General features: G+C 48.6%; 1 protein-coding gene across 3 annotated transcripts in view; it reads left to right on the top strand.

The window, feature by feature from the left end:
- The window catches only part of UBR2 (ubiquitin protein ligase E3 component n-recognin 2), a 1,804,160-nt gene that overhangs the window by 254,664 nt on the left and 1,523,430 nt on the right, over nucleotides 1–26,066 (top strand). For all 3 annotated transcript variants that reach the window (XM_086927821.1, XM_086927820.1, XM_086927822.1), the window contains exon 10: nucleotides 15,754–15,842. In XM_086927821.1, the coding sequence (XP_086783947.1) occupies nucleotides 15,754–15,842 (89 nt within the window). The remainder of the gene's footprint in view (nucleotides 1–15,753; nucleotides 15,843–26,066) is intronic.

The raw sequence follows: 26,066 nt of genomic DNA, 5'->3' as shown, positions 1-26,066 counted from the left end.
AGTTCTGCAGAAACTGGCGTCCACAACAGACCAAATGATACTCATTGCCCCTGAATGGCCGAGACCGCTTTGGTTTCCGGAACTCCTTCACCGGTCTATCTGTCCCCATCTCACACTACCTTGCAGACCGGATCTCCTCAAGAAATTCAGAGGTCAACTGCTACACCCCAGCCTTTCATCTTTGAGTTTGGCAGCATGTCTCCTGAGATAGCACACTATGGTCATTTAAAACTTTCTCAGGACTTTATGGACATTCTAAAGGAAGCAAAGCGAACATCTACACGAACAGCTTGTACTTCTAAATGGAAGCGTTTTTGTATTTTGTGCTCTTCCAACCAATTTGATCCCACGTCTTACCAGGAAGAAGCTATTCTCCCTTATTTATTATATCTTGCCAAATCTGGCCTTCAATACTCCTCAATCAGAGTCCACCTGTCTGATCTCACGGCATATAGGAAAAGTCCTTCACAAATCTCTTTCTTTAGGATTCCAGTCATTAAAGATTTCCTAGAAGGGTTAAAGAAGGTTTTTCCTCCCATTAGACGCCCTTCTCCTCTATGGGAGCTGAATGCTGTCCTGTCTCATCTCATGCTTGCTCCCTTTGAACCCATTCACAAAGCTTCATTACAGCATCTCACATGGAGAACCGCTTTCCTCGTGGCCATAACGTCAGCGAGGAGAGTTAGTGAGATTCAGGCTCTTTGTACTCGTGAACGTATCACAGTATTCCACTCCTAAAGTAGTGTTATGCACACATCCTAAATTCTCTCTAAAGTGGTCTCAGATTTCCACCTAAACCAGACTATCTCTTTACCAACGTTTTTTCCAAACCCTTCGTCTCCAGGGGAGAGGGCTCAATTCGCTGGATGTGAAAAGGGTGTTAAAATTCTATTTGGACAAGACTAAGGCCAATTGTAATTCACAGCAGTTTATCAATTACGGCCAGTCCGCACAGGTTTAGCAACTTCTAAACAGTTAATCTCTAGGTGCATTCTCTGCTGCTATAAACTAGCCAATAAATCCCTTTCTGGTAGGCCAAAGTTCACTCTACCCCGGGCAAGGCAGCCACTGCTGACCTAATGAGTGATATTCCTCTAGTGGATATTTGCAAGGCAGCTACATGGAGGTCAATCCATACATTCACTAGGCATTACTGCTTTGACACTGATGCTAGAACAGATGCGCAAGTAGGACAGGCATCCCTCAGAAATTTATTCTCATAACAGGGTTTCAATTTTGGTAGTTTTCTGTCTACTCCACTGCCTTAGGGGAATGAGCTTGCTATTCTATTTATCACTTATGACTATACATGGAAATCCCCTACGAGAGAAGTTCTAGTTTCTTACCTGTAATTCTAGTTCTGTCGTAGGGGTATTTCCATGATAGTCATAAGCAGCCCTCCCTCCTCCCCCGTGGAGGGGACACATAATCTCATGCTCTGTTATTATCAGGTTACTATAGCCTTCAAAAAGAACTGAGGTAACTGCCTCTGGCTGAGCATGATGGGATAATGGTGGTCTCTCTGCTCTTAAAGGCACAGCTTTCTTTTTCTACACTTCTAATGGCAGCCTATGGGCTACAGGGACAGGCACTCTTTCATATCTGTCTTTTCATAGCAAAAGGGTTTGTGAAGGTTCTTTTTCTGTGCCATTACATAAAAGATATATTCTGAGAGCATATATACTCACAGTCTCTTCTTTTGCCATTCCAAGATAAAGAACTCTGACCACTGTAGCCTACAATTAGGCTACATTATGACTTTCTTAAGTGACTTTTCAAGGCCTTCCCAAAGAAAGGCGAGCTTCATCACTTTAGAACATATTTTGGATAAAGTGCTCCAGGGTCCCCACACATGGGCAGGACTGTTAATCGCTTATGACTATCCTAGAAATAACCCTACGAGAGAACTAGAATTACAGGTAAGAAACTATACCATTTCTATTGCATGTCATTTGTGAGGTTGTACTAGGTCAGAGCTTCACTTTGAGTCTCAAAACTTGCTGTTATTGGGCTGTGACTTAGGTTTCATCTTTCTTAGGCTTCAGCCAGTTTTAGCTTCAGCTTCCACAAATTGTGTTTTTTTTCTAGGATTTATAAGATTTTATATTTGCTGGAGCAACGTGTCTGAGAAAGAAAAACTCAACACTTCAAGTCATTTTTTTTTCAAGAATATGTTTTATTGATTTTCAAACCCCCCAACACCTTGAGAACGAGTTTAAGCTATTGGCATTGTAAATGACAATGCCTTTTTTTATATTTCAAATACAAAAATAAAAGGCATTGTTATTTGCAATGTCAATAGCTCAAACTCCTGTAAATGCGAGACCTATTGCATTGCAAATGCTTGTTCATTTTGAGTTGCTTCAACAATTATTACATAGTGTTCTTCCAACGTGTTTCACCCCCTTTTGACACAGTGGCCCAGGGCTTTTTCACATGATCAAGCATCTTCGCTTACACTTTTCTGCCTTTTCTCCTCATTCCCAGAGTTCTCATAGTGATCAGAGCAGAGCACTGCTTATTAATACTGATTGTCACACAGTGGCTGTTGCAGTTCTGATTCTGCGACTGTCGCAGTATCCCTCAATAGAGTTTAGGAGCCATCCAAAGCTCCTTTCCAGACACAATTGAGAGGTTTTCTACCTTGACCGTAAGTCACTCAAACTAACATGCCAACATCTCTGCGGACTGCATGGAAATACTGGCACAAGGACACTGCCTACAACAACTTAGGACTTACCATTCTGTGTTTGGTGTATGGATGAATGTCTTAAACCCCATGTACTTACTGTACCTAGTCCAAAAAGTTATCAAATAATGCTCAATCCGAGTTTGCTTTGCCTCAAAGTAAAGATTTTGGAGGACAACCCATGATTCGTCGTCATTGTCCCAGACAATCCTCAAATATATTAAAAAATCAAAAATATTTTGGTTGCCCACTAGTGTCACTTTTGATCCATGTAACTTATTGTGTGCATTTGTATCTTATTCCTATATATCATTACTGTCCACCCTCCCGCGCCTACCTATACCGCCATCCCAACATGGATCCCGTCGGCAAGCACACATATAAAATCAACTACCCACCCGTACTCACCAAAAAAGCCGCTTTAAACACAACTTCCTCCGGTCCCACCCTGAAACCCCCTTTGCCGACACCTACTTCTCACCGGTCAATGGATCCTTGAACACCGATATCATCTTCCACACCATACGCAGAGCTCAATGGAGAAAAGCTTTCCTCACCTTACTTACCGTCTCCACCACCAGGAAATCCGCTCATGGCCTAACACTCCATCACACCATCCCAACTCTTCCCAGGCAGAGCCACCATTACTATCTACAATAACGGGATTGTCCTAATTCAATCCACAGACAGGAACCTGGAACTACTAGACAACCTGTTCCCACTTTCAAAGAGCACCTCTGCAATCCTCGGACCTCCAGTCCTACCACCCCTGACTCTACAGCTCCCACCCACAACCCTTCTAACCTAGTTCAGCACCAGAACGACAAGCACCTCACCTCTACCCCCAGCACCCTAGTCAATCACACACCTGCTGTAGCTACCACACACTCCTCAATCACAGACACATATCTCTCTCCCTCATACACCATCCGCACCCCCACCCCGCCTACCAACCCTCGGACCCCCACTCATACCACCCCTGACAGCACAGCTCCCACCCACAACCCGTCCAACCTAGTGCAGCACCAGAACGACACGCACAACAAATCCCACCCTTTATCCTCCCCACTCTGTCCCCACTACCACCCTCTAACTAATCACGCAGAACACACCACCTTTCTTAATTTAATTCCCCCCCCCCCCCCACAACAGGACCATCTCCAATCCCATTCCCCCCCCCCATTCTCAGCCCACATTACCCTACCTGCACCCCCACCACCACTAACATACACTCATCCTCCACCTTGCTCTCTCCGCCTATCACCAATGTCCTCACCCATACCACCAACCTCCTCCCTACTTCATCCACACCCCTCCCTCCCAAACCCTCTCTCCTCCCTAACACCAACCTGTACACTGACGCCACGGAGCCCTGCACGAACACCCGCCCACCCCCCCACCCGCACGCTAATTCCCTGGTCAGTCACTCACCCCTGATTTCCATCCCCACCACCAACACCTATTCCACGCTGGACAAGATTATGGACACCCTCCTCCAGGTCAAAGAAGACATTCACATCATCAAAGAACTACTCTTCACACACCCCAGACACCCCTCACCCACCACCACCTCCCCTCCCAACATGTCCCCCACCCTTCCGGATGACTCTCTCACTCAACACCCCCCACACTGGACTTCAATCCCTGTTTGCAATCGCAACAACTGCCCCTGTCACCCCTGCAACCCTCTTTCGGACCTCGACACACTCACCCTACTCCGCTCCTACGACCCAGCTCCCCTAAACCACACATCCAACACACACCTCGCCATTCCCACGATACACTCAAATCCCCTTAGACCCCCCCACACTAAACAACAGAATCTCCATCCCTAATAACCTTAGAAAAGTCCCTTCTCTCTAGAACCCTCTACCACCCTCGACACACCCCGTCTCAAATGCACTCTCCTCAATTGCAGATCGGCCTCTAGACACTCCTCCGCCATCGCTGATCTCATCTTAACACTGGACCTTGACCTAATCATCATGACTGAAACCTGGCTAACTTAATCTTCTACACCTATAATGGACATTCTGGTTCCTCCCAACTACCACATCAGTAGACTTGACAGGCCTGGCAAAATAGGTGGTGGAATCGCATGCATTTACAGGAACAACATCTCTGTTCTGAAAGTCACCTCCCCCTCCCTACCCTCCCCAACTTCCTGTGAATACATATGCCTCGTTATTATCAGTGAGGGCAAACCCATATGCTCTCTTCACGGCATTTACCACCCACCCGGGGACAACCTCACCTTCTCCCAACAAATCATGGATATGATCTCAACCAATTCCGGACGGCAGCTCACCCAAATATACCTTGGTGACTTCAACCTCCACTGGAACGATCACAATGACGCGGTGGTAAATAGTCTTAAAAACTTCCACAATGCCCTTGACCTCACCCAAATATGCAACAGCCCGACCCACGAGAAAGGCTCTATCCTCGACCTTATCATGTCCAACTCGAGTCTATCCAACCTTGTGACTGGTCAGATCATCATATTGTCACATTCTTCATCAATGAAAAAGTTAAATTTAACCCGGTTCAATCCTCCAAGCATAAAGTCTGGAAAAGAGACCTGAAAAAACTCAACCCAAACTCTTTACCCCCTAACAGCTGCAATCTCCTACGTCCCCCTACCGGCGCTACGGACGTTCAATCCTTGACTGACCACTATCTCAACGCTATGACCTCAATAATTAATGAGGTTGCACCTATGCAGCTAAAGAGAGCCTCCACTAAAATCTCCAATCCATGGTACAACAGGAGTCTCAATGAGGATAGACGAGCCATGCGAATGGCAGAGCGCACCTGGAGATCAGCTCCCTCTGCACTGCACCTAAAAACACTGAAGAAAAAGAGAAACGCTTACTTCAGGAAAATGAAACGCTCAAAATCAGTTTTCTTCAGCCTCCAGCTCGACCAAGCAAAAAACCGACCGAGAAAACTGTTTGAGCTAATCAGAACACAATCCAAGGAACAACCCCAACCACTCAGCACTATGCGCGAAGCACCCTCCTGGGAAGACTTCTCCGCTTTCTTTATCCAAAAAACTGACAACATAAAGAGCGATCTCCTCATTGACGCAAGCCTCTATTCCAAACCCCACTGCATAGCACCCACTGAACCAAAAAACAATGCTACATGGTCATCCTTTGGCACCTACACTGAAGAAGAAATTGGCAAACTACTCAGCACCTTGAAACCATCCAATCACCTCACGGACCCCCTTCCTGCTAACGCTGTAAAAGACTTTACCCCTTTGCTCCTCCCACTCTGGACTAAAATTATCAACAGCTCATTTTATTTCATTTCAAAAATCTTTATTTCGATCACAGATCATAAAAGATACATAACAATTTATACACAGTTAAAAACTTATTAAACATGATGTGATCCAATAGTTAAGATATTTAAAAAACAAGGGGTACGATGAATGCGCAGTAAACTTTCAAGGGGTCTTTTATACAAGTCTTCATCACTCTGCTTCGGGTAAACCACAATGAAGTAAAAAATTTCGAAAGGGCGAAAACTACAGTGGGAGAGAGGTCTGTCTTTAAAACTCTGTAGGCAGGTTGGAAAGATCTGAATCCCAAGTTCCTGAGTAACGGGACTAACCAGTATTTCCTGCTCCTCTCATAACCCTTGCAGAAGAAGACAGCGTGAACATCGTCCTCCTTCGGATGGGCACACACTGGGCAAGTTGCTACGGTGGAGCGAGGTGACCAAGACGCTGTAAATGATGCTAGGGGGAGGCATCCGTATCTCCATTGTAAAAATAGTTTCCTCGTTAATACAGGGGAGATCGCATCTAGAGTCCTTTCAAGGCAGTAAGAGTCTTTCACTTTCAGGAATAGGTGTGTCAGGGATCCTTCTCGGATGTCGTTCATAGCTCTTGTGAGCATCAGGTCATAGTATGCACTCACAAGTACCTTTTTTGGAGTCTTTATACAAGAGTTAGAAGGGTCCGTCCATAATTCCGGGTAGCCCATTTCCTCGAACCTTCCCTTGACGTAGGTCAACCACGGAATCCTCTTGACGTTCCGTAGCTCCAGGAATTCCTGTAGTTCCTCTCTGTAGTTTGTGAGATCTGGGCTACACCACAAACGCCTCCAAAAGGTTAGGGGTTTGAGTCCTAACTCCTCTGTTATAGGTCTGATTCCTAGATCTAATCTGAGGGGAAGTAATGGAGTGCTCTGGGGGAGGGCAACGACCTGTCTCAGGAATTTGTTTTCAGTGGATTGTAACTTTGGAAGTTGAGAGTGACCCCACAGCTCACCCCCGTATGTGACACACGCCCGGGCTTGAGTTTTATATATGTGAATGATTGGGGTTAGCGGGCGATAGAAGGATTTATTCGCCAGGCGCATAGTGCCACCCGCCAACTGAGCCAGTTTGATGGTCACTTTAGCCTGGTGAGACGTCCACGTTAAATGTTCGTTTAAGGTGATCCCCAAATATTCAATATTGTGCACTCGTTCTAATTGGACTGTGCCTAACCTGGGTGGGGCTCGATTCTGGGGGTTGAGATTCAGAATCATGAATTTAGTTTTTTGGGGGTTGATTTCCAATCCCCGGTCAGAGCAGAAGTCTAAAAAGCCATCCAAGATGCGTTGAATCCCCATAGGGGATTTGGACAGCAGCAGGGTGTCATCTGCAAACATAATTGCAGGCACCCTGGTGCCTGTCAACTTTGGGGCATCGGAGTTGGCAATCCTGTTTAGGTGGGCAACAACCCCGTTCACAAAGATGCAAAACAGGGTCGGTGCAAGCACGCAACCCTGTCTCACACCTCTGCGAACGGGGAACCTTTCGGTTAATTTGCCACCTTTGCCACACCTTACGCGGGCATAGTTGTTGTAGTGGAGTCTCATCAGGATTGCCAAGATATCAGCAGGAACGTTCAGCTCTTCCATGACTCTCCACAGCCTCGCTCTGGGTACCAAGTCGAAGGCGGCACGTAGGTCTACAAAGATGGTATATAGAGTGCCGCCCTCGATTACAGCTGTTCTCCAGTAGAGGAGGTTTAGCCTGAAAATTTGATCTATGGTCGATACACCCTCCCTGAATCCTGCCTGATAGGGAGACAGGATGTCCATTTCTTCAGTCCAGCCTGCAAATGATTCAAGATCAGTCTGCCAAAGAGTTTTTGGGATATGTCAATCAGACTGATGGGTCGATAGTTGGAAGGGAGCAGGGGGGATCCCTTTTTATAGATTGGGACCACCTCTGCTCCCCTCCAAGTATCGGGCACCTCCATTCCCCCCAAAATGGCATTGAATATTAATGTAAGATAAGGTGCCCATATCCCAGGTTCCTGCTTAAACAGGTCCCCTGGCACCCCGTCAAGTCCCGGGGCTTTTCCAGCAGCTAGGCCTTTAATGGCCTCCCTCACCTCCTTTTCAGTGAAAGCGACCCCTGAGGGACTAGGTGTATTTATGGAACCATCGCTGTTCTGTTCCCACCCTCCCTCCGCATACAACGCCTCAAAATGGCTCTGCCATACCGTGGGGGCTATGTTGGGCTCTATTGCGGAGGATAGATCCTCCGTACCGTTCGCGACTACGCGCCAGAATTTTCGGGAATCTCTGGTTGTTAGTGCTTTAGCGAGATTTTCCCAATAATCATGATCCCATTCCGCCCTCGCGTTCTCCAGGAGGATTTTATACGATCTTCTCCTGGCACGGATTTCTTCCTTATTGAGGCGTCCCTTAATGGCAATTAACAAATGGGCCTTGGCTTCCCTACAAGCGGCGTTGTACCAAGATGTCTTCGGCTTAGGGCCATTCCTTTTCCCTGAAGATGCGAACAGATCCTGTTCTAGGGTGGTGATGATGCTTGCATGAATTTGTGCAAGCTCTCCTCTGGTAGCATCATCTTGAACCTTAGTTCCTAGCTGAAAGGCATTCTCCAGAAATGGGATTATCCTTTCGTATAGCCGGGGTATTCATCTAGACTGTTGGCCAATTTCTCCCACTTGACTTTCCTGCGATTATTTTCAAGTAGAAGGCCCGTCTTGTCTTTAACCAATCCATGGGATATGGCCTCATTCCCAGGCAGGGAATAAGTCAATTCCAAGGAATTGTGGTCACTGTCCGTTCTTGGGCTGACTTTGAAGTCGACTATTGCTGGCCACATAAACAGTTTGACCATGATGTAATCCAGTCTGGATTCGCTACCGGGTTTGTTGTAGGTATGGTTACTAGGTGTATCTGATTGCAAACGGCCGTTGCACGCCCTTAGACCAAGGTTAAGGGTGAGGGCAGTTATCTGCAGGGCTAAAGGAGTCCAAGCCCTTGGGGGTGGTGCCACCGTCTCTGGTATGAACCAACATGAATCTTCCTCTAGGGAAGGACCATCACGTAGTCCAGGCAGTGGTTCGTAGTGAGAGTTGAAATCGCCTCTGACCAGGCAGGCGAGTTCGCATGGGATACCCTCTAGGAACCTAGCTAACTCATCCACGGTGCCAGATTCTTTGTGCATTTGTACCGGCCTTGAGTAGATGTTGATGACTAGCAACTTCGAGGAGTCTGGCCACTCAAGTAGAACAGCCAGTAAGTCATCAGAGTAGGTAGCTTGACAGCCTAGGTCCGTAGCTACCCATATCGTTAGTCCCCCCCGATGGCCTACCCCTTCCCCCCCATTTAGCTGCTTTGAAAAAAGAGGCAAAGCCCGGGAATGCTATTTCCTCGCGCACCCAAGTTTCTTGTAATAGGATTAAGTTTTTGGATCTAATGTAGGAACCCCACTCTGTGCAATCTATTTTGCTAGCAAGGCCTGCCACATTCCAGGAGATCACTGTTATATCTGACGATTGAGTAGTGGCTAGGCTCGTAGAAACACAGTTGATGTGGGTACACTCGGAGGGCGCCGGTTGGTTTGTGGGGAAGTGGTTCGTGCCCGTGGGTCTGTTGACAGGGGGTGGAGTAGGATACGTCGTGCTTGGGACCTGGCTAAATTCGACTGAGCTGGCTGCCATAGAATGTGTATCAGTAGCTGTGGGTGTATTAATCTCAATTGAGGGAGTTATTCGAGGAACACTCCCCTCTTCAGCCGCCTGTCAGTCTACCATTTCTAGACTACTATATCGATTGTGGGTAGATAGATAGGCAGGGTAGTGTGTTCTGTGTGGCCCAGGAATTCCCCTCTTGTATCCACCCCCCCCCCCCCCCCTCCTTCTTGTGACAGTTTCCCAGCCAGCCTCATCCCTGTATACAGGGAACTGCTCTGTTGGTCTTCCCCTGTATAGCGGGTGGTTATTACTCTCCCTGGGGCAGTTTTCCTAGCCCTCCAGCAGCTCTTGGTGATACCCCCACCTATGGTCCTCTAAATTATACAGATTTGAGGGGTAAAAGAAAGAAAGGGGAAGTGGTTGGATAGTGCTGCCAAAATCCTCATCAGAAGCCGGGTCTCTGAAAGTGACCAGAATACAGTCTCCTCTGATGGATTTCCTGGTGTAGCCCACCCACGATGCCCTCCTAGCCATGGATATATCGCTAGTTGTTCCTCTCGGGAGTGGTCTATTTACCGAGAGCCAGTTAATGACTTTATTCTTGAGTGAAGTAGTGGATTCAAATGTGAGGGAGTTTAGTTCCGGAACCCCCGCCAGGACTAAGGTGTAGGGTGCAGCTTCTGGGGGGAGGTTTATAGGCTTTGGTCTGCGATTAGTGTTAAATTTCTCTCCAATAGGTGGAGGATCACTCTTAGCGTTAGCCGAGGGCAGAGTATTTTCTTTCATTGGAGGGGTTGTTTTTGGGGTGGCAGTTATTAATTGCTGTGTAGGTATGGGGGCCTTATTTGCAACTGATGGTTGCGGGGCATTATTTGGTAAGGATTGTGAGGGTTTGGGGTTTGTAGGTGGGGGCTTATTGTTTATTGCTGCAGGAGGTCCATTGCCTTTGGTGGGTTTTGGTCCTGGTCCCTCTTTTGCTATTTTAGTCCCGCTGATGTCACTTTTCCTTGAGTCGGCAAGTTGCACGGTTGCCTTTTCGATGCTGACTAGTCTAGCTTCGATCTTGATCAATCTAGCCTCAAGGGGACTCAGTAGGGACCTAAGAAGTGTACCTATGTCCTCTAGTGTGATGTCGTCTGAGGTAATGTCTACTGGCGCATTGTTAATGGGTTGTGGTAGTGAGGTTGAATTGGTCGTTCTAGGGGGGGTTAGCGATCCCGGCCTCTCCACCATGGGGGCAGAGGTAGCTCCTTTCCCCACTTTGCCTCTAGCTTGTTTGGATTTAGGAGTTTTGGTCCTGTAATCTTCTTTGTTTTGTGGCCCCTGCTTCTTTTTTGGGATAGCCCCTTCTCTGGTCCCCCTATTGCTATCTTTGTTGGGTTCTATAATTTTAGCTGTCTCAGTGTTCTCTGTTGATGTAGGTTGAGGGATTTGGGTGTTAGGTAAGGCCATGAGGCTCATGTCCTCAAAGTCACTCAGGACCTCAATGGTGAGCTCTGGAGTAGTAGTTATAGTGCCTGGGGGAGGACATGGTGCCTGGTCTGTGCTATAGCTAGTTGGAAAACCAGATCTGTCTTCTGGGGTTCTAGCTTGGGCCAAAGGGCCCATTGAAGATCTCCTTACCCGGTCTATTTCTTGGGATATTCTGCGCTCCAGAACCTCGATTTCCTCAATCAGAAGGGAGCCAGCTTTAGCAAAGTAAGTGTCAATGGGGCCTTTGACGGCTCCGGCCGCGGCTAGGGAGGATGTTTTACTCCTAGTTTCCCTGGTACACATTTCACTGGTGTTTCAATGTCCTTGATGTGACAGGCAAAAGAGGGGGGGCCCGGACCGGACTCTCACGTACTCGAACGGCCTCAAACGGCCCGCTCTTTGCCCGGTCTTCGCCCCGTGCTCCGTCCCGCGCGCGTCCCGCGTCGCGATTGAGCGGGGGACAGTAAAGTACGAGGAGGCTAGGGGCGTGGCCGCCGGGGGAAGAGGCACCAGTTGTGTGAGCTGAGGCTGCTGGTCCTCGCAGTCCCCCGGTAGGCTCCACACGCTGTGCAAATTACAAATGCCTTGACCTGGGAGCGCGTTGGCTCTCCACCGACTGTGGAGCCGCTCACACCAGGTAGAGCAGAGTCAGGATGCAAATGAGCGGCACCCGCGAAGCGGGTGTCGCGAAAAGTAGCGGGTTAGGCTGGGCAGCAAGCAGCAGGAGTCTGTCTCTCTCCGTGTAGCAAGGGTAAATCCCAGGAGGCACCCACTCGGCCAGTGGACCCAGGCGTTGTTATCAGCGGAGGCTGGGGGCGTGGCCGCCGGGGGAAGAGGCACCAGCTGTGTGAGCTGAGGCTGCTGGTCCTCGCAGTCCCCCGGTAGGCTCCAAGCGCTGTGCAAATTACAAATGCCTCGACCTGGGAGCGCGTTGGCTCTCCACCGACTGTGGAGCCGCTCACACCAGGTAGAGCAGAGTCATGATGCAAATGAGCGGCACCCGCGAAGCGGGTGTCGCGAAAAGTAGCGGGTTAGGCTGGGCAGCAAGCAGCAGGAGTCTGTCTCTCTCCGTGTAGCAAGGGTAAATCCCAGGAGGCACCCACTCGGCCAGTGGACCCAGGCGTTGTTATCAGCGGAGGCTGGGGGCGTGGCCGCCGGGGGAAGAGGCACCAGCTGTGTGAGCTGAGGCTGCTGGTCCTCGCAGTCCCCCGGTAGGCTCCACGCGCTGTGCAAATTACAAATGCCTCGACCTGGGAGCGTGTTGGCTCTCCACCGACTGTGGAGCCGCTCACACCAGGTAGAGCAGAGTCAGGATGCAAATGAGCGGCACCCGCGAAGCGGGTGTCGCGAAAAGTAGCGGGTTAGGCTGGGCAGCAAGCAGCAGGAGTCTGTCTCTCTCTGTGTAGCAAGGGTAAATCCCAGGAGGCACCCTGACTCCCTCAAAGTTGGACAAGTCACACCCTTACTAAAGAAACCAACAGCCGACCATCACCAATATTCCCACTCTCGCCAAACTGTTGGAAAAATGCGCATAACTACAATTGACTAAACACATTGATCAGTTTGATCTCCTCAACCCTCATCAATCAGGCTTCCGAGCAGGACACAGTACAGAAAGTGCTATGACTCACATAATTGACGACGCCCTTCAAATCCTAGATCAAAACGATACCTGCCTCCTCATCCTTCTTGATCTCTCTTCAGCATTCGACACCGTTAAACATGAGAATTACTCGAACTATTAAACACAAGAATGGGTCTATCTGGGACTTTTCTCAAGTGGTTCACTTCCTTTCTACACAACAGGTCGCAGAAATTCAAGAGCAACAACCTGATGTCCTCGCCAATACCTGTATCGTTAGGCGTCTCCCAAGGATCCTCCCTATCCCCAACTTTGTTCAACCTAGTTATGGAACCTCTCACCACCCTGTTACAAGCATCCAATGTACACTTTCACATGTACGCCGATGACACCCAACTATATCTCAAATTACAATCCCCCAAAGACATTTTGCTCCTGAACTCAATGATCAGAAGCACCCAATCCTGGCTTGCCGATAATCATCTCAAACTCAATGCTCTGAAAACAGAGTTCCCTCTGATCTCACCTCCCGCAAAGATCTCTACCACTCCATCTTAGCTCAAACACCTAACCGCACTCAATGTCCAACCCACCATCGTGGACTCAGCAAAATCTTTAGGCATAACACTTGACACCAATCTTAATATGCAGCAACATATCAGCAAGGCAACTAAGGGAGCGAACTACCAAATCAATACCCTGCGGAAACTTAAACCCTTCCTCCCAGCCAAAGACTTCCAAACTGCAGTACAAGCACTAGTCATCCCTCGAATAGAATATGGCAGCATCTCCCTCTGCGGACTCCCCCCCTAACTACTACCGCACCCCTAAGAGCTTCTCTAAACGCTGCAGCGAGACTCATCACTGGGTCAAAAAAACACTCGCATATTTCCCCTGACTTGAAATCCCTGAACTGGCTACCTTTTGAAGCCAGAATACATCTGAAAATCGCCTGCTTGGCGCACAAGGCTGTACACCTGAGCTCACCCGGCTACCTCACTCAGAAACTGACAATTTCTGGCGGCTCTAGAAACACTAGAGGCACAAACAATCTTCTGCTGAAGCCTCGAAGATTCCGGAAGGAAAAAACTTATAAACGCTCCTTCTCAGGAATGGCACCCAGGATCTGGAACTCACTCCCTCCTGAAACCAGGCTCATCTACTCCACTACACTTTTTAAGAAAGAAGTAAAATCTATCCTCATGGCTAAATACACTTGAACTATTATTTTGGACTCTTTAAAGACTCTGCACCGATCTGTACTACCAGTTCTATCTCTTTGGTTATTTGTATTACTTGTATTATCGACTTACCTGATTGTCTATGCTCCCACTTATTTGTACTATTAGCATTATTGACGCACCTGTTTAACTATGCTCCCTCATGTACCTACTCCACCCCACTTATTACCTACAACTACGCTATGCCCAATGGCCTGTTATTCACTCTCCTGTTCGTACCCTTTCTTTGTAAAGCGCTCTGATATCTGCATAGATCTTGTTCTCGCTATATAAAACTTTCTAAATAAATAAATAAATAAATAATTTTTGATGGACTTTTTTCTGCACTTTTCACCAGTGAGACTCTCCAGTATTATTGGTGCTGAATACATTGTTTGGTCAACTAATGTTGCCACCCTTCAAGTACATCCATAGAGCCCATCTCAAGTTCCTCATGTAAAATTGCATTCCTGCTAACTCTTACCTCAGCAAGGATAGTTGGAAAGCTTCAAGCATTCACAATAAAGAACCATACCTTAACTTCACAAAGGATATAAAGTCAGTGGTGTTCCAACCACCAGTTCATTCCTAAAGTCCTGTCGGACTCTCACTATATATGATTACCTTTTATCACATTAAATCCTGTATAGGAGTTGCTTCCCTCTAACTCCAGTTTCTCACTATTGGTATCTTGTGTAAATTTGCAAAAAAAGTTCCTTCTTCCCTGGTCAAAGGCTCTTTCTATTATATGTATCCTTCATATAAGATTATGAAATCTGAGCTACGGTAGCCTCCAGTTGAGTAGGGCACTTATCACATCCATCTCATTAGCTCAGGGTTGGGTTGTTTCAAATAAGGTGGATGTGCTATTAAACTAACACCTTTGTGTGTTTGTTTGTCAACACCACCATTGTTGTGCCTGTGGCCATTTTTAACTCTTTTTACTGCTGTTTAAACTTGCAGGGGATTCCCAGCCTGACAATTGGGATTGATTTAAGCAAGTTAATTTATGAAAGTTAGCTAGGCTTGGGAACTGGAATTACAGGTTAAGTAACTAATTTTCTATTTAAGATTCTCGCTCAAAAGTTCTGACAATAAACTCAGCTTAAAAATCCTATGGAACGTTACACTTGAAACACGGAAATTCAACAACAGAAGAACAGCCACACATAACTCAATAGCAGCTGCCACGTGAATTTAGAACTCACTTCTGGTGAAACATTTACAGTCTGAATCTCTGTTCATTAATTTACATGAAAAGACAACAATTTTCCTACTTGAAAGCCACCGAAACCAGTGATAATTTGCAAAAAACAGGATTCCCGCTGATTTCCATTCACTTTTGCCTTTCTTCCTCTCTTTCCATTGGTTTGCTTGCTTCTGTATTTATGCCTTCAGTTTTATTCTGACTTCCTCAAGCAGTCCTTCCTGTTCCTACTTAAACCCTGATTTGTCCTTGCTTCATCTCCTCCATCTGTCCGTCCACTAACCAGCTTTGTCAGCTTCTTGCCTCTGTTATGCTTATGGAGGTGTTTTGCCTGGGTTAAGCATGATGTAAGTTGAAACATTTTTACTTTTTCTCTTCACAGCATGCTGATACCCTGGGGTTGAATGTGCACTATGAGCTCGTATAAGTAAACATATGTTGTCAATTCGGTGGCAATCTGAAGACAGGCAATACTGGTGACAGACAGTATTTTATGGTTTAAACTAAGTGGTTTAGCAGTAAAATCAAAGAGCATAGCTTATAGATAGCAACGCCTAGAGAAAAGCAAGACAACATGTTGTAAAGAATAGCATTGAATTGTCACTAAAGAGATTCTCTCTCTTTCAGGTGCTCGAAGCATGTATCATCAGCTATTTATGAGTAGTCTTCTGATGGATTTAAAATACAAAAAGCTTTTTGCTGTGCGTTTCGCAAAAGTAAGTATTTTTAATTTAAATAGAAAAAAACCTAAAGTATCCGTTGACCAGTTAGCCTAGAGAAACCTTTGCTTTAGCAGGATGAAGCATGCATTCAGTATGAACAGTTTGGTTGGCATGCTGAAATTGATGTGTTTTGCAAGTGTGCTTTTCTCTTAACCTGTTTGCAGTAAGATATGAACAGTTTTTCAATATGCCTGCTCAGATAGTATTTGTACTGCAATAAATTAGGATGTAATTGGAACACCCTTCAAGCATAGTGATTCAGCTGGTTTGCCACATCCTAGACCTCCATAGGGCATGACTTTTTGGTGGTTTGTATTTTGAACAGCATTGACTGGTAGACGTCCTATTGTATGTAACAATACAAGAATGGCGATTTAGTGTGCCTCTCATCCTCTGCCTTAGGCAGCTCATAAAGTGCAGTCTTGCAAGGATACATCATATAGAAAGTTCCTCCTCCTTGAAGAAGAAGAAATTGTTGATGAACAGGTCAAATGATTGGAAACTTGATTTTTCTGCTTCCTAGGGAGGCTCAGAAAGAGGGTCTTTAGGAGAGGACTACTTAAAAGAAAGGAACATTGATTTTGAGTTCCTGATTTTGAGTTCCCTGCTCACAACCTGAGAGAAAGCTGGATGGTATGCTTTTTGAGCCGGATGGCCTTTACCCCTAGCAGCTCAGACAATCTAAGAAAAAAGAAAGCTAAAGGTAACCTTGTGGGATGGTACCACTAGATTTTTATTTCTTGTTTGAAACCATTGACCGTGCAATTCTGATCTTATTACTAGCACAGTTTGGAATTTTTGGAACTGCATTGGTTGACTTACTTCCTTCTTTAAGTACTGGTCCTAGACTTGCTCATGGCTTTTTAGAGAGTCCTACATGGCTTCACTTATGTCCCATTCTTTTTAACAGTTATATTTGGCCATTGTACACTTTAATTAACAATTAACAATTAACAATTTTGGCCGTTTTGTTCAGTGCTGGCATTACACATTGTTGTCTTATGGCCATCAAATACTAAGGGAGTTCTAATCATGGATTAAAATTACTGGTTCGCCAGCATTGTATCTTTCATAGATGAATATGTTTGAATATGTTGGCTGTTGTCGGTCTGGGAACCCTAGGTACTTAAGATTGAATAGTAGAGCTTCTAGTGTGTTGACTGATATCATATAAACACAATGTGTTAACATCCTATCCGCCTCATTATGTCAACAAAACCTTTGCCAGTGAGATGGAGTGACAGAAACCCTGCGCCCTTCCCTGAGGCTCCACCTGCCAGATTTTTCCAAAGTTCATTTGTGATAGGAACACTCAAGCATAGCTCTGCATTCAACATTTTTGCATTCAATAGCTACAATTTTGCTTTGGAAATAGTATGCTTTAGCACTTTTCGTTATGGCTTAAGACGAAAAGTGTGCTGCGTGTGGCAAAAGGCACCCCTGGAGGAGCCTTACAAATTTGGGTTGCACGGTATTGAAGGACTTGCTGGAGTCTCCTCTCACGGGGGCCTTGAGATCCAGGGGAGTCCGCCTCTGCCTCTCCACACACTCCATCTCTCCTTTTTCTCAATCTTTCCCTGTCTCACTGGATGGCCACAGGGCACTGGTGTGGCCTGTTGGCTGAGGGTGGATGCTTTTAAGTATAGGGGGGGAGACGTAGAACCCATGGTAAGGGCCTGATTGGTGCTTCAGTGGGTTAGTGAATAGCTAGTTTCCCCGCCAGCGAAAGACAGATGGAAGAGGCCTGCACCAAGTTCTATGATTATGCATGCTCTAAACTGTGTTGGTCAGGACTCCACACGGAAAGCAGTGTGGCAAAAAAGAGGATCTGCCAAGGTCTTCATTTTTCCAGGCTATACTGCCCAGGTGCAGCGACAAAGGAAGCACAAGCCAAACGGAACTCAAGGCCATGCAAATTAAGTATGTGCTGCTGTACCCAGTGAAGCTGAAGGTGCTGTGTTGGGGAACATCCCTTTTCTTTGAATCTCCAAAAAGGGCGTGGGAGTGAGTGTCACGCCCAGGAAGAGAAGAAACTGGAGTGGGCTGCTGGGGGGTCGGCCTTCTCTGGTGGAGTCCTGACATCACTGGTCTACGTCATGGCAGAGAGGGACTCCCCTACTGCCCCCTCACCTGGAACTAGCGACAGCGGAAGCCCAGCACACACTGATTCACTTATCTGATAGAGACATCTTGCCACAGATTCCTCAACTTTAAATTCTCCCTAGGCGCCAGTTTGTATCCGGGAATTTGTTTGAGAAGTAACTCTGCGCGCTGGGGTGCTGCGTCGTATGGCACCGCAGTGACATCGACTCCGGATGTGAAGTCAGATGAGCCAAATAAGTCCTCTCCGACACCCGGGCGTCATTTTCTTCTTTCCGCGCTGCAACACACATCCGTAGTAGTGTATCTCTGGCCAATTTTCGGCCTATTGTGACTACTGCACTATGACACTGAAGGCGTATGGAGTCAAGCTTTATACGTCTACAGGCAGTCTTTTTTTGTCCAATTAAGTTCAATGAATTGTTGGGTCAATTGAAGTGTCTGTTGACACACTTTTGTTATTACATATTTTCTATATATGCATCTAGTGGCAATGTGTTATGCATGTTATAGGATCAATATGGATATTCTTTTGTACAGGTTAAAATATTTATACCAAAGACGTATTGTCATTCATCTGTCCCTTGGGGAAATGAGTTCTGAGAGTCCAGTTTTAGGATCTTATCAGGACAGATCTTGTATAGGTAATGTTGTCATGAACAATGCAGATTATAGGACTTTTGTTATGCTGTTGACCCTTTTTAGGTCTCGTAGAGAGACCTATTACTGTTAAACTAAAACATTTCTAACAGGCGGATTTCTAACAGTTCACAAGAATAGAATCACGTGACAAGCTCCTCATGCACGAGCTTGCCCGAGCCTTCCTCCTGCCAGCAGCATTTCTCCTGCACTCGGCCCACCCCCCTCCCTCTCCATATGGTGCGCTCTGCCTCAGGCCAGCATCTCTCCTCCCATAATTATTCACTGCAGGGCCTGCCTCTCGTCACCCTTCCTCCCAGTCCCCACAAGCAGGCTTCTCCAGTGGCTGCATGCAAATCTGAGCCCCAACCTCTCTGACATTGCATCTCTCTTTCCATTTGTCTTCCCCAGCCTCTATCTTTCTTTCTGACTATTTTTAGGGCTCGTCCTATTTCCATTCTGCAAGAATGGAATAGGAAAGAGTCCTATTGCCGCTGAACCACTACTTGAGGCACCCCCCCCCCCCCCCCCCCCCTCCCTCTCCATATGGTCGAGACACCACATCAAAGGCAGCCCTTCTCCCAGCAGGCAGCCCACCCCCCTCCCTCTCCATATGGTCGCTCGAGTTCCAGGCTTCCCCAGTGTGCGCTTGTTCACTTCACTTTTTCACGGCCGCAGGCCGTGACTCCTTTACCACTGCTTGTTTTATTAGATTTGCCAGTTGTAATGCTTTCTGTGTGCTGCTGTGAAGGCATTCTGCTTCAATTTTAAACATTAGGCCAGATAGATTTTTAGCCTGACTGTTTTATTTATTTCACTGCAGACACGCTTAAAGCTTATTACGGGTTATAAGTGGTAGATTTTCTTCTCTCAGGAGGTTTATACATATTGCCAGCAGGAGAAAACATTATTTCGGTAATTCGTATACTGACCACAAGAGGGCCTAAGAGGTCTGCGGATGGCACACGAAGATAACAAGGAATATTGGGAAGCTCCTGGAAAAAGTCAACCCATGAAGAATTTTGTGTGTTAAAACTGATCAGATAGTAGGTTAACATTATCGCCATGCAGTATCAGATTTTTCATTAAACCATTAAGCCTGCGTAACATCCGTGTTTTTCCCGCATGCTATGTAACCCTTGTTTTGCTGCTCGTGCATGCTTCCTAAACGCATCCATCAGAGCGTCTTTTGATATCGATTTAAGCTGTGTGACGCATGTTCTAGCCCTGATCAGCATCTTGTTTATAAAAGCCAGGCTATGACTTAAATCTGCTTCTGTGCACTAATAGAAGTAGCAAAATGCTAGGTAGGTGGTATACTATAGTGAACATTGCATTTGTAATTAGTGTTGTTTTTTATGCCATATGCCTCCGACATGTTTAAACCATAGCGCTTTATTTTGGTGCATACAGGGGCTGTTGCTAGCAAGATATCTGGCAATAAGGCTCGCTATGTATATTTAACAGTCTACTTCATCATAAGCTGGTGGTGCTGGCGGCGGAGGTGATTTTAAGCATTGTATGATTTTGTGCTGCTTAATTTGTGCTAAAGAGATAGTTTTTTTTTTTTTAATTTTTAAAACCTTTATTGTAATAAAGCACACAGCTATTCAGCCTAACATCCCGGAGGCAAGGCAGCAAAGTATCAGAACGGTCATAGTGCCAAGCGATTCGTGACAGTACAATGCAGGTTGTTTTTTATTTTATTACACACAGAAACGTGAACAGAAGCGCCCAAGGGCGCAGAAAAGGCAATGGAAGGAAAAAAAAAAAAAAGACCATGAGTCAGTAGGAGGCGGCAGAGGCTAGAGAAGTTGTAGAAAAGAACTGAGACAGAATGTGGAAAAAGAGGGGGGGGGAAGGAAGAACAGGAGAATCAGAACAAGAGTAGCATAGCTGTTGTCAACGTCTACGGCGATAAGCGTTCATCACGGGGCAACGGTTCAGGTGGTAGACACAAATCACCTCGGTAAGCGTTCCAAGCCCCCCACACCTTATTCCATGTCTGAGGCCGCCCCCTGGCAGTGTACACAGTCTTTTCACGCAACATGCACCAATCCATGTTGGCCTTCCATTGTACCACCAGGGGGGCCACGTTGGATCCCCACCTCTGCGCTATGTCCCGTTTAGCAACCATATTGCCTAGTGTGGCCCATCGGGTCTGCGCAGTATCATAGTCATTTGGCTCCCAGACATTGAGGAGGCATCTACGCGCCTCCGCAGCCAGCTCCACTCCAGTCACCTCCCGCATCACTCTATGGACCCTCTCCCAGTAAGGGGCAATAACGGGACACTCCCACAATATATGCAGAAAAGTGGCAAGGGCTCCGCAACCACGACGACAAAGGCCATCTTGCGAGAAGCCCATATGCACAAGCCTGGGGCCGGTAACGTAGACTCGGTGAAGGATTTTAAACTGGACCAGCTGCAGACGTGAGGAGATGGCGACCTCCTTGGGGGAGGACACAGCACTCTGCCAGTCCTCGTCGTCCAGTTCCAGCCCATCGGCCACCCACTGCCCCCGCAAGCGCTGGAGGAGGTCCACCTGAATGTTTATCAGCTTCTTGTAGGACAGAGAGATGGCGCTATCCGGCATATGCCCGTCCAGCACTCTGTCCTCCAAGGGGGAGCTCTCGGGGATGTCACCCTCCTCCGGTCTGGCGGCGGCTATTGCGTGTTGCAGCTGGGCGTAGCGGAAGAACTCCGTTCCACTCAATTGGTATTCCGCCTGCAGCTGCGGGAAAGTCTTGACCTCCCCCCTGGAAAGCATGTCCTCAACCCTCGAGATCCCTATGAGGTCCCACTTGTCAAAGCCCTTGGTGTGCCAGAGCTTGCCCAAAATGTCGGAATCGAAGAGAGGGGTGAATTTCGTCAGTCTGCCCTGCCAGCCCTGTATCTTGGTAACCGTTCGCCACGTGTGGACCGCCGCCTTGGTCGGACCCGTGAGGCTCCGATCAAAGGATCTAGAATAGAGGGCGCGATAGTAATTGCCCCCGTGCAAGAGCCATCGGTCCATGGCATAGCAGAGTCTGTCCACGGGACCGTAAAAACCATGGTTGATGGCGGTAAGTTGAGAGGCCCAGTAGTACCTCCGTATGTCTGGTAACGAAATGCCCCCATCGTACCATGGCATGGTAAGCTTCTGGACAGCGATACGAGGTCGACCATCCCAAAGAAGGGCGCGCTGCAGGCTCTCGACCTCCCTGAAGTAGCAGGCCGGAACAAGGTCCTGGGTATTCTGCAAGGCATACAAGAACCTGGGCAGGGACATCATTTTAAATAACGCCGCCCGGCCCAGTAGGGAGAGAGGGAGCTTACGCCAACTCTCCACATCCCCACGCAGTCGGTGGAGCGGGGGGAGTAAGTTGTGGTCGTACCTTGCCTTAGGGTTGTGCGAGATGTAAATCCCCAAGTACTTAAAGCCTTGGCCGGTCAGTTGTATGTTGCAACCTCTGGGGAGGCGCGGCGTGTCCCCCTTGAGGATGTAAAGGGAGGATTTGGCCCAGTTAATAATCAGGCCGGAGTAGCGCCCAAACAACCTGAGCACATCACACGCCACAATAAGCGACTTGCAAGGGGAGGTGAGGTAAAGCAGGATGTCATCAGCGTACAGGGAGACCCTGTCCTCAAAGCCCGGGGACCAGGAGATCCCATGCAAGTCAGGGTGTGAGCGTAGCAGAGCCGCAAGAGGCTCTAGAGCCAGCGCAAACAGGAGCGGAGACAAGGGGCAGCCCTGTCTGGTGCCGCGTTGGAGCGCAAAAGGAGCAGACATGCGACCGTTAACCGTGACAGCAGCCAGAGGGCTAGCATAAAGAAGTTGCACCCAGCCCAGGAAACCCGGTCCAACCCCAAGTTTTGTCAGCACCGCCCACAAATAGTTCCATTCCAGGGAATCAAAGGCCATCGTGGCATCAAGGGAGGCCAGCACCGCCGGTTCCGTAATGGCGTGAACCCTGGCCATAACCCCGTGTAGGCGCCTCAGGTTAAGGGCAGTATTGCGGCGGGGAATAAAACCAGACTGGTCCGGGTGCACCAGGTCGCTTATAACCCCGACCAACCGATTAGCCAACAGTTTGGCCAGGATCTTGGGTTCAGCGTTGAGAAGAGAAATGGGGCGATAGGACCTACAAACATCTCGCGGCTTGCCGTCCTTATGGATAACCACTATAGTGGCCAATCGCTGGTCCAAGGGAAAGATACCATCCTCGCGGGCACGGAGGAACATGTCTCTCAAATGAGGGGAGATCACGTCCGGCCGGATCTTATACAGTTCAACCGGTATGCCGTTGGGACCGGTTGCTTTGCCTGCACGCAGAGCGCGGATCGCCAGAGTGATCTCATCCGCGGTGATGTCCCGGTCCATGTCGACCCTGTCCTCCTCCGAGAGACAAGGAAGGTCTATCGCCGAGAGGAATTCAGATGAGTCGGCCTCGGAGCAGTCCGAACCGGAAGTATAAACACCCCGAAAATAGTCCGCAAAGAACTCGGCAATGGCACTTGGATCAGTAACCACCACTCCGTCCTCACCCAGGATCTCCGGGACCACCCGGCTTGCCATTTCCCGCCTGTCCAACCAGGCCAGCAATTTACCAGCCTTGTCCCCGACATCATATATGCGGCCTTGCTGTTCCTTCGCCAAGATCAGGGCTGCGTTCGTGGCGAGATCGTGATACTCCGATTGTTTCAGAGAGAGGTCGTGCAGGAGAGAAGGGTCGGGCTCAGGCCCCAGACGGGACTCGAGATCCAAGACCTCCTCCTCCACTTGCATAAGATCAGCATCACGAGTTCGTTTAGCCGCCGCGATGAGAGCCAGGGCTTCACCCCGCAACACCGTTTTGAAGGCCTCCCAAAGAGTGACCGCAGAACTCACGGATCCAGTATTTTCAGTAAAATATAGGCCAATGGCCTTGGCCAGGAGTGCTCGTGTGTTATGGTTGCGGAAATACCAGGGATTTACCGCTGCCGGGCGGCTGGACAGAATGACGCCGAAATCAAAGGAGATCCACAGCGGCGAGTGATCGGAGACGCCCCTCGCCAGGAAACGCGCCTCAGAGATGGCAGGCGACTGCGCCGCCAGGGTGAGGACATAATCCAGGCGGGACAGACTTCCATGGGCACCGGAAAGAAATGAAAACTGCCGAAGCGCAGGATGTAGTAGCCGCCAACAATCCACTAGACCCATAGAGTCAAGGAAGGTCGGCAGCCACGTTTGGGAACCCAGGAGGTCTCTCGGTGGCTGGCGATCTAGAGTGCCGGAGCAGACTGAATTGAAATCACCCCCTAGGATCAACAGGCCCGAAGGCAGGGACAAAATGGCGCCCCCAAGGTCTTGGAAGGTGCTAGATTGGAGGCCAGGGGGAACATAAACCGAAAGCAGGGCCAAGGAACGCCCCTCCCATCTTCCCGCCACAGCTGCGTAGCGTCCTCTATCATCTAGGAGCGTGACGTCTATTTCAAGAGGAAGGGACGCACGTACAAGGATGCCCGCCCCCCGGGAGCCCGAGGAGAACCCAGAGTGGGCAACCATTTTGTAACCCTTACGATTCAGGGCCCTACAAGAGTTCCCCACTAAGTGCGTTTCTTGTAGTAGTACAACATCAGGCATGTTTCGTTTTATCAGCTGAATCACCACCCCTCTCTTAACCCGATCACCTAATCCATTGACGTTCCAGCTAAGCACTTTCAATTTCCTACCCCCCATCCCCAAACAACCCGCCCCACCCGACTCCATCCAACTCAAACATTAATTGCATATTAAAACACACAGTCCATTGCCTCAAGGAAGAAAAAGAGATAGAACAAACAAACAATAAAACTCGCAAAGTTGCACCCCCCACCCTGCACCCCTGCATGTGACTAAAAAGCCCCCCCAACCAGCAGTGTGCCTGTCGCCCCATAACTACTCTACAAAAAGACACCCAGAGGAGTAAGGAATCTCCGCGAACACCTCCCGCCACCCTCCATGTACTGACAGGAAAGATAGTACGGCATCCCAAAGCTACATTTGATAGGCCACCGAGGCAAGCAAGATAATCAATTAGTCACCCACTACAGAACCAAGTCTCATGGGTCCGAGCCGCCAGCAGCGCCACCCTCATGGTCCTCCTGTGCGTCTCGGCGCGGTGATAGAGTGTCCAGCCATTCACTAACGTTCTCGGCGAAGTCAAAGAACAGGGCTCGACCTTCGTGTTCGATCCGGAGCTTAGCGGGGAACATCATAGAGTACTTGAAGCCTAGGTCCCGTAGTCGTCGCTTCACCCCAGCATAGCTTTGGCGCTGTCGTTGAACCGTCCTGGTGAAATCTGGATAGAAATGGACATCAGCATTTTGGAATTTAAGTGGTCCATGTCGCCTGGAGGCCTGCAGGACAGCATCCCTGTCACGGAAATTAAGCAGCCGGGCCACGATGGGTCTGGGTGCCACGCCCGTCTTCGGCGGGCCACCCGGTACTCGGTGGGCACGCTCCACCGAGAAAAAGTTGCTGAGGCCAGACGGGGCCAGATGAGTCCTGATCAGGTCTTCAACGAGGAGGTCCGTCGCCGCCTCCTCCGAACCCTCCGGTACACCGACAATGCGGATGTTCTGCCGCCTGGCCCGGCTTTCAAAGTCATCCAGCCGCCTCGCGAATTGATCCGCTGTCCTCTGCAGGTTCCGGACTTCAGTTTGCAAGTCCGAGACGTCTCCCGTAAGACTGGTCGTCTTGATGTCCAGATTCTTAACCCGATCATTGGTCTTGCCCAAGTCGGCTCTGATGAGGGACAGATCAACGGCCATGCCATCCACCTTGTGCGTTAGAACTTCATGCTGTTGCTGCATGTCCGCCCGGAAGTTTGTAATGGCTCCCAGAATGTCGCTCAAAGTGGGCTCAGAGCCGTCCGGCGAGCCCGAGTGTGGGTTGCCCTTGGCAGAGGGTCCAGTAACAGGCGGTGTCTTCGGCTGAGTATAGCGCTCAATCCGATTCTGCTGCTGTTGCGATTTACTGCGCACTCCTCTGTTAGACGGCTTGTCGAGGTCCCCTCTGCCCGCCATGTTAGGTCCAAGAGAACAAAGGGCTATGCCAGGCAAGTCCAAGCCCAGAGAGTCGGAGATTTGTCCGGGAGGACAATGGAATACCGTCCCAGGTTAGCTCCGCAGTCCAAATAGCACCGCCGTCCAGTACACTTCTCCGCTGGCGAAGGCAGGCAGGCACTCCGCAGATCAGCAAGGCGTAGCAGCGGAGTCCGCAGAGACAATGGCACTGAGCTGGCACGGAGTCCCACTCGACGTAGCTCCGCGTAGGAGACACCGATTCGGATTCTGAAAACGGTGCTCGCCTCAGTGGGCCCTCAGCAACGAGTATCCACCCTCGTGGATCAGGATTACGGGCAGGATAGGTGCGGAAGATCGGAAGGTCCGCGGAGCTCCGAGCTTACGCGGCCATCTTGGTTGCCCGCGAAGCTCCTCCCCCGATAGTTTTTTTTTTAATTAAAAATATTTACC

Source organism: Lissotriton vulgaris, chromosome 6 (assembly GCF_964263255.1).
Source record: "Lissotriton vulgaris chromosome 6, aLisVul1.2, whole genome shotgun sequence".
NCBI classification, from domain to species: domain Eukaryota; kingdom Metazoa; phylum Chordata; class Amphibia; order Caudata; family Salamandridae; genus Lissotriton; species Lissotriton vulgaris.
This window is presented reverse-complemented; position numbering and strand designations above follow the sequence as displayed.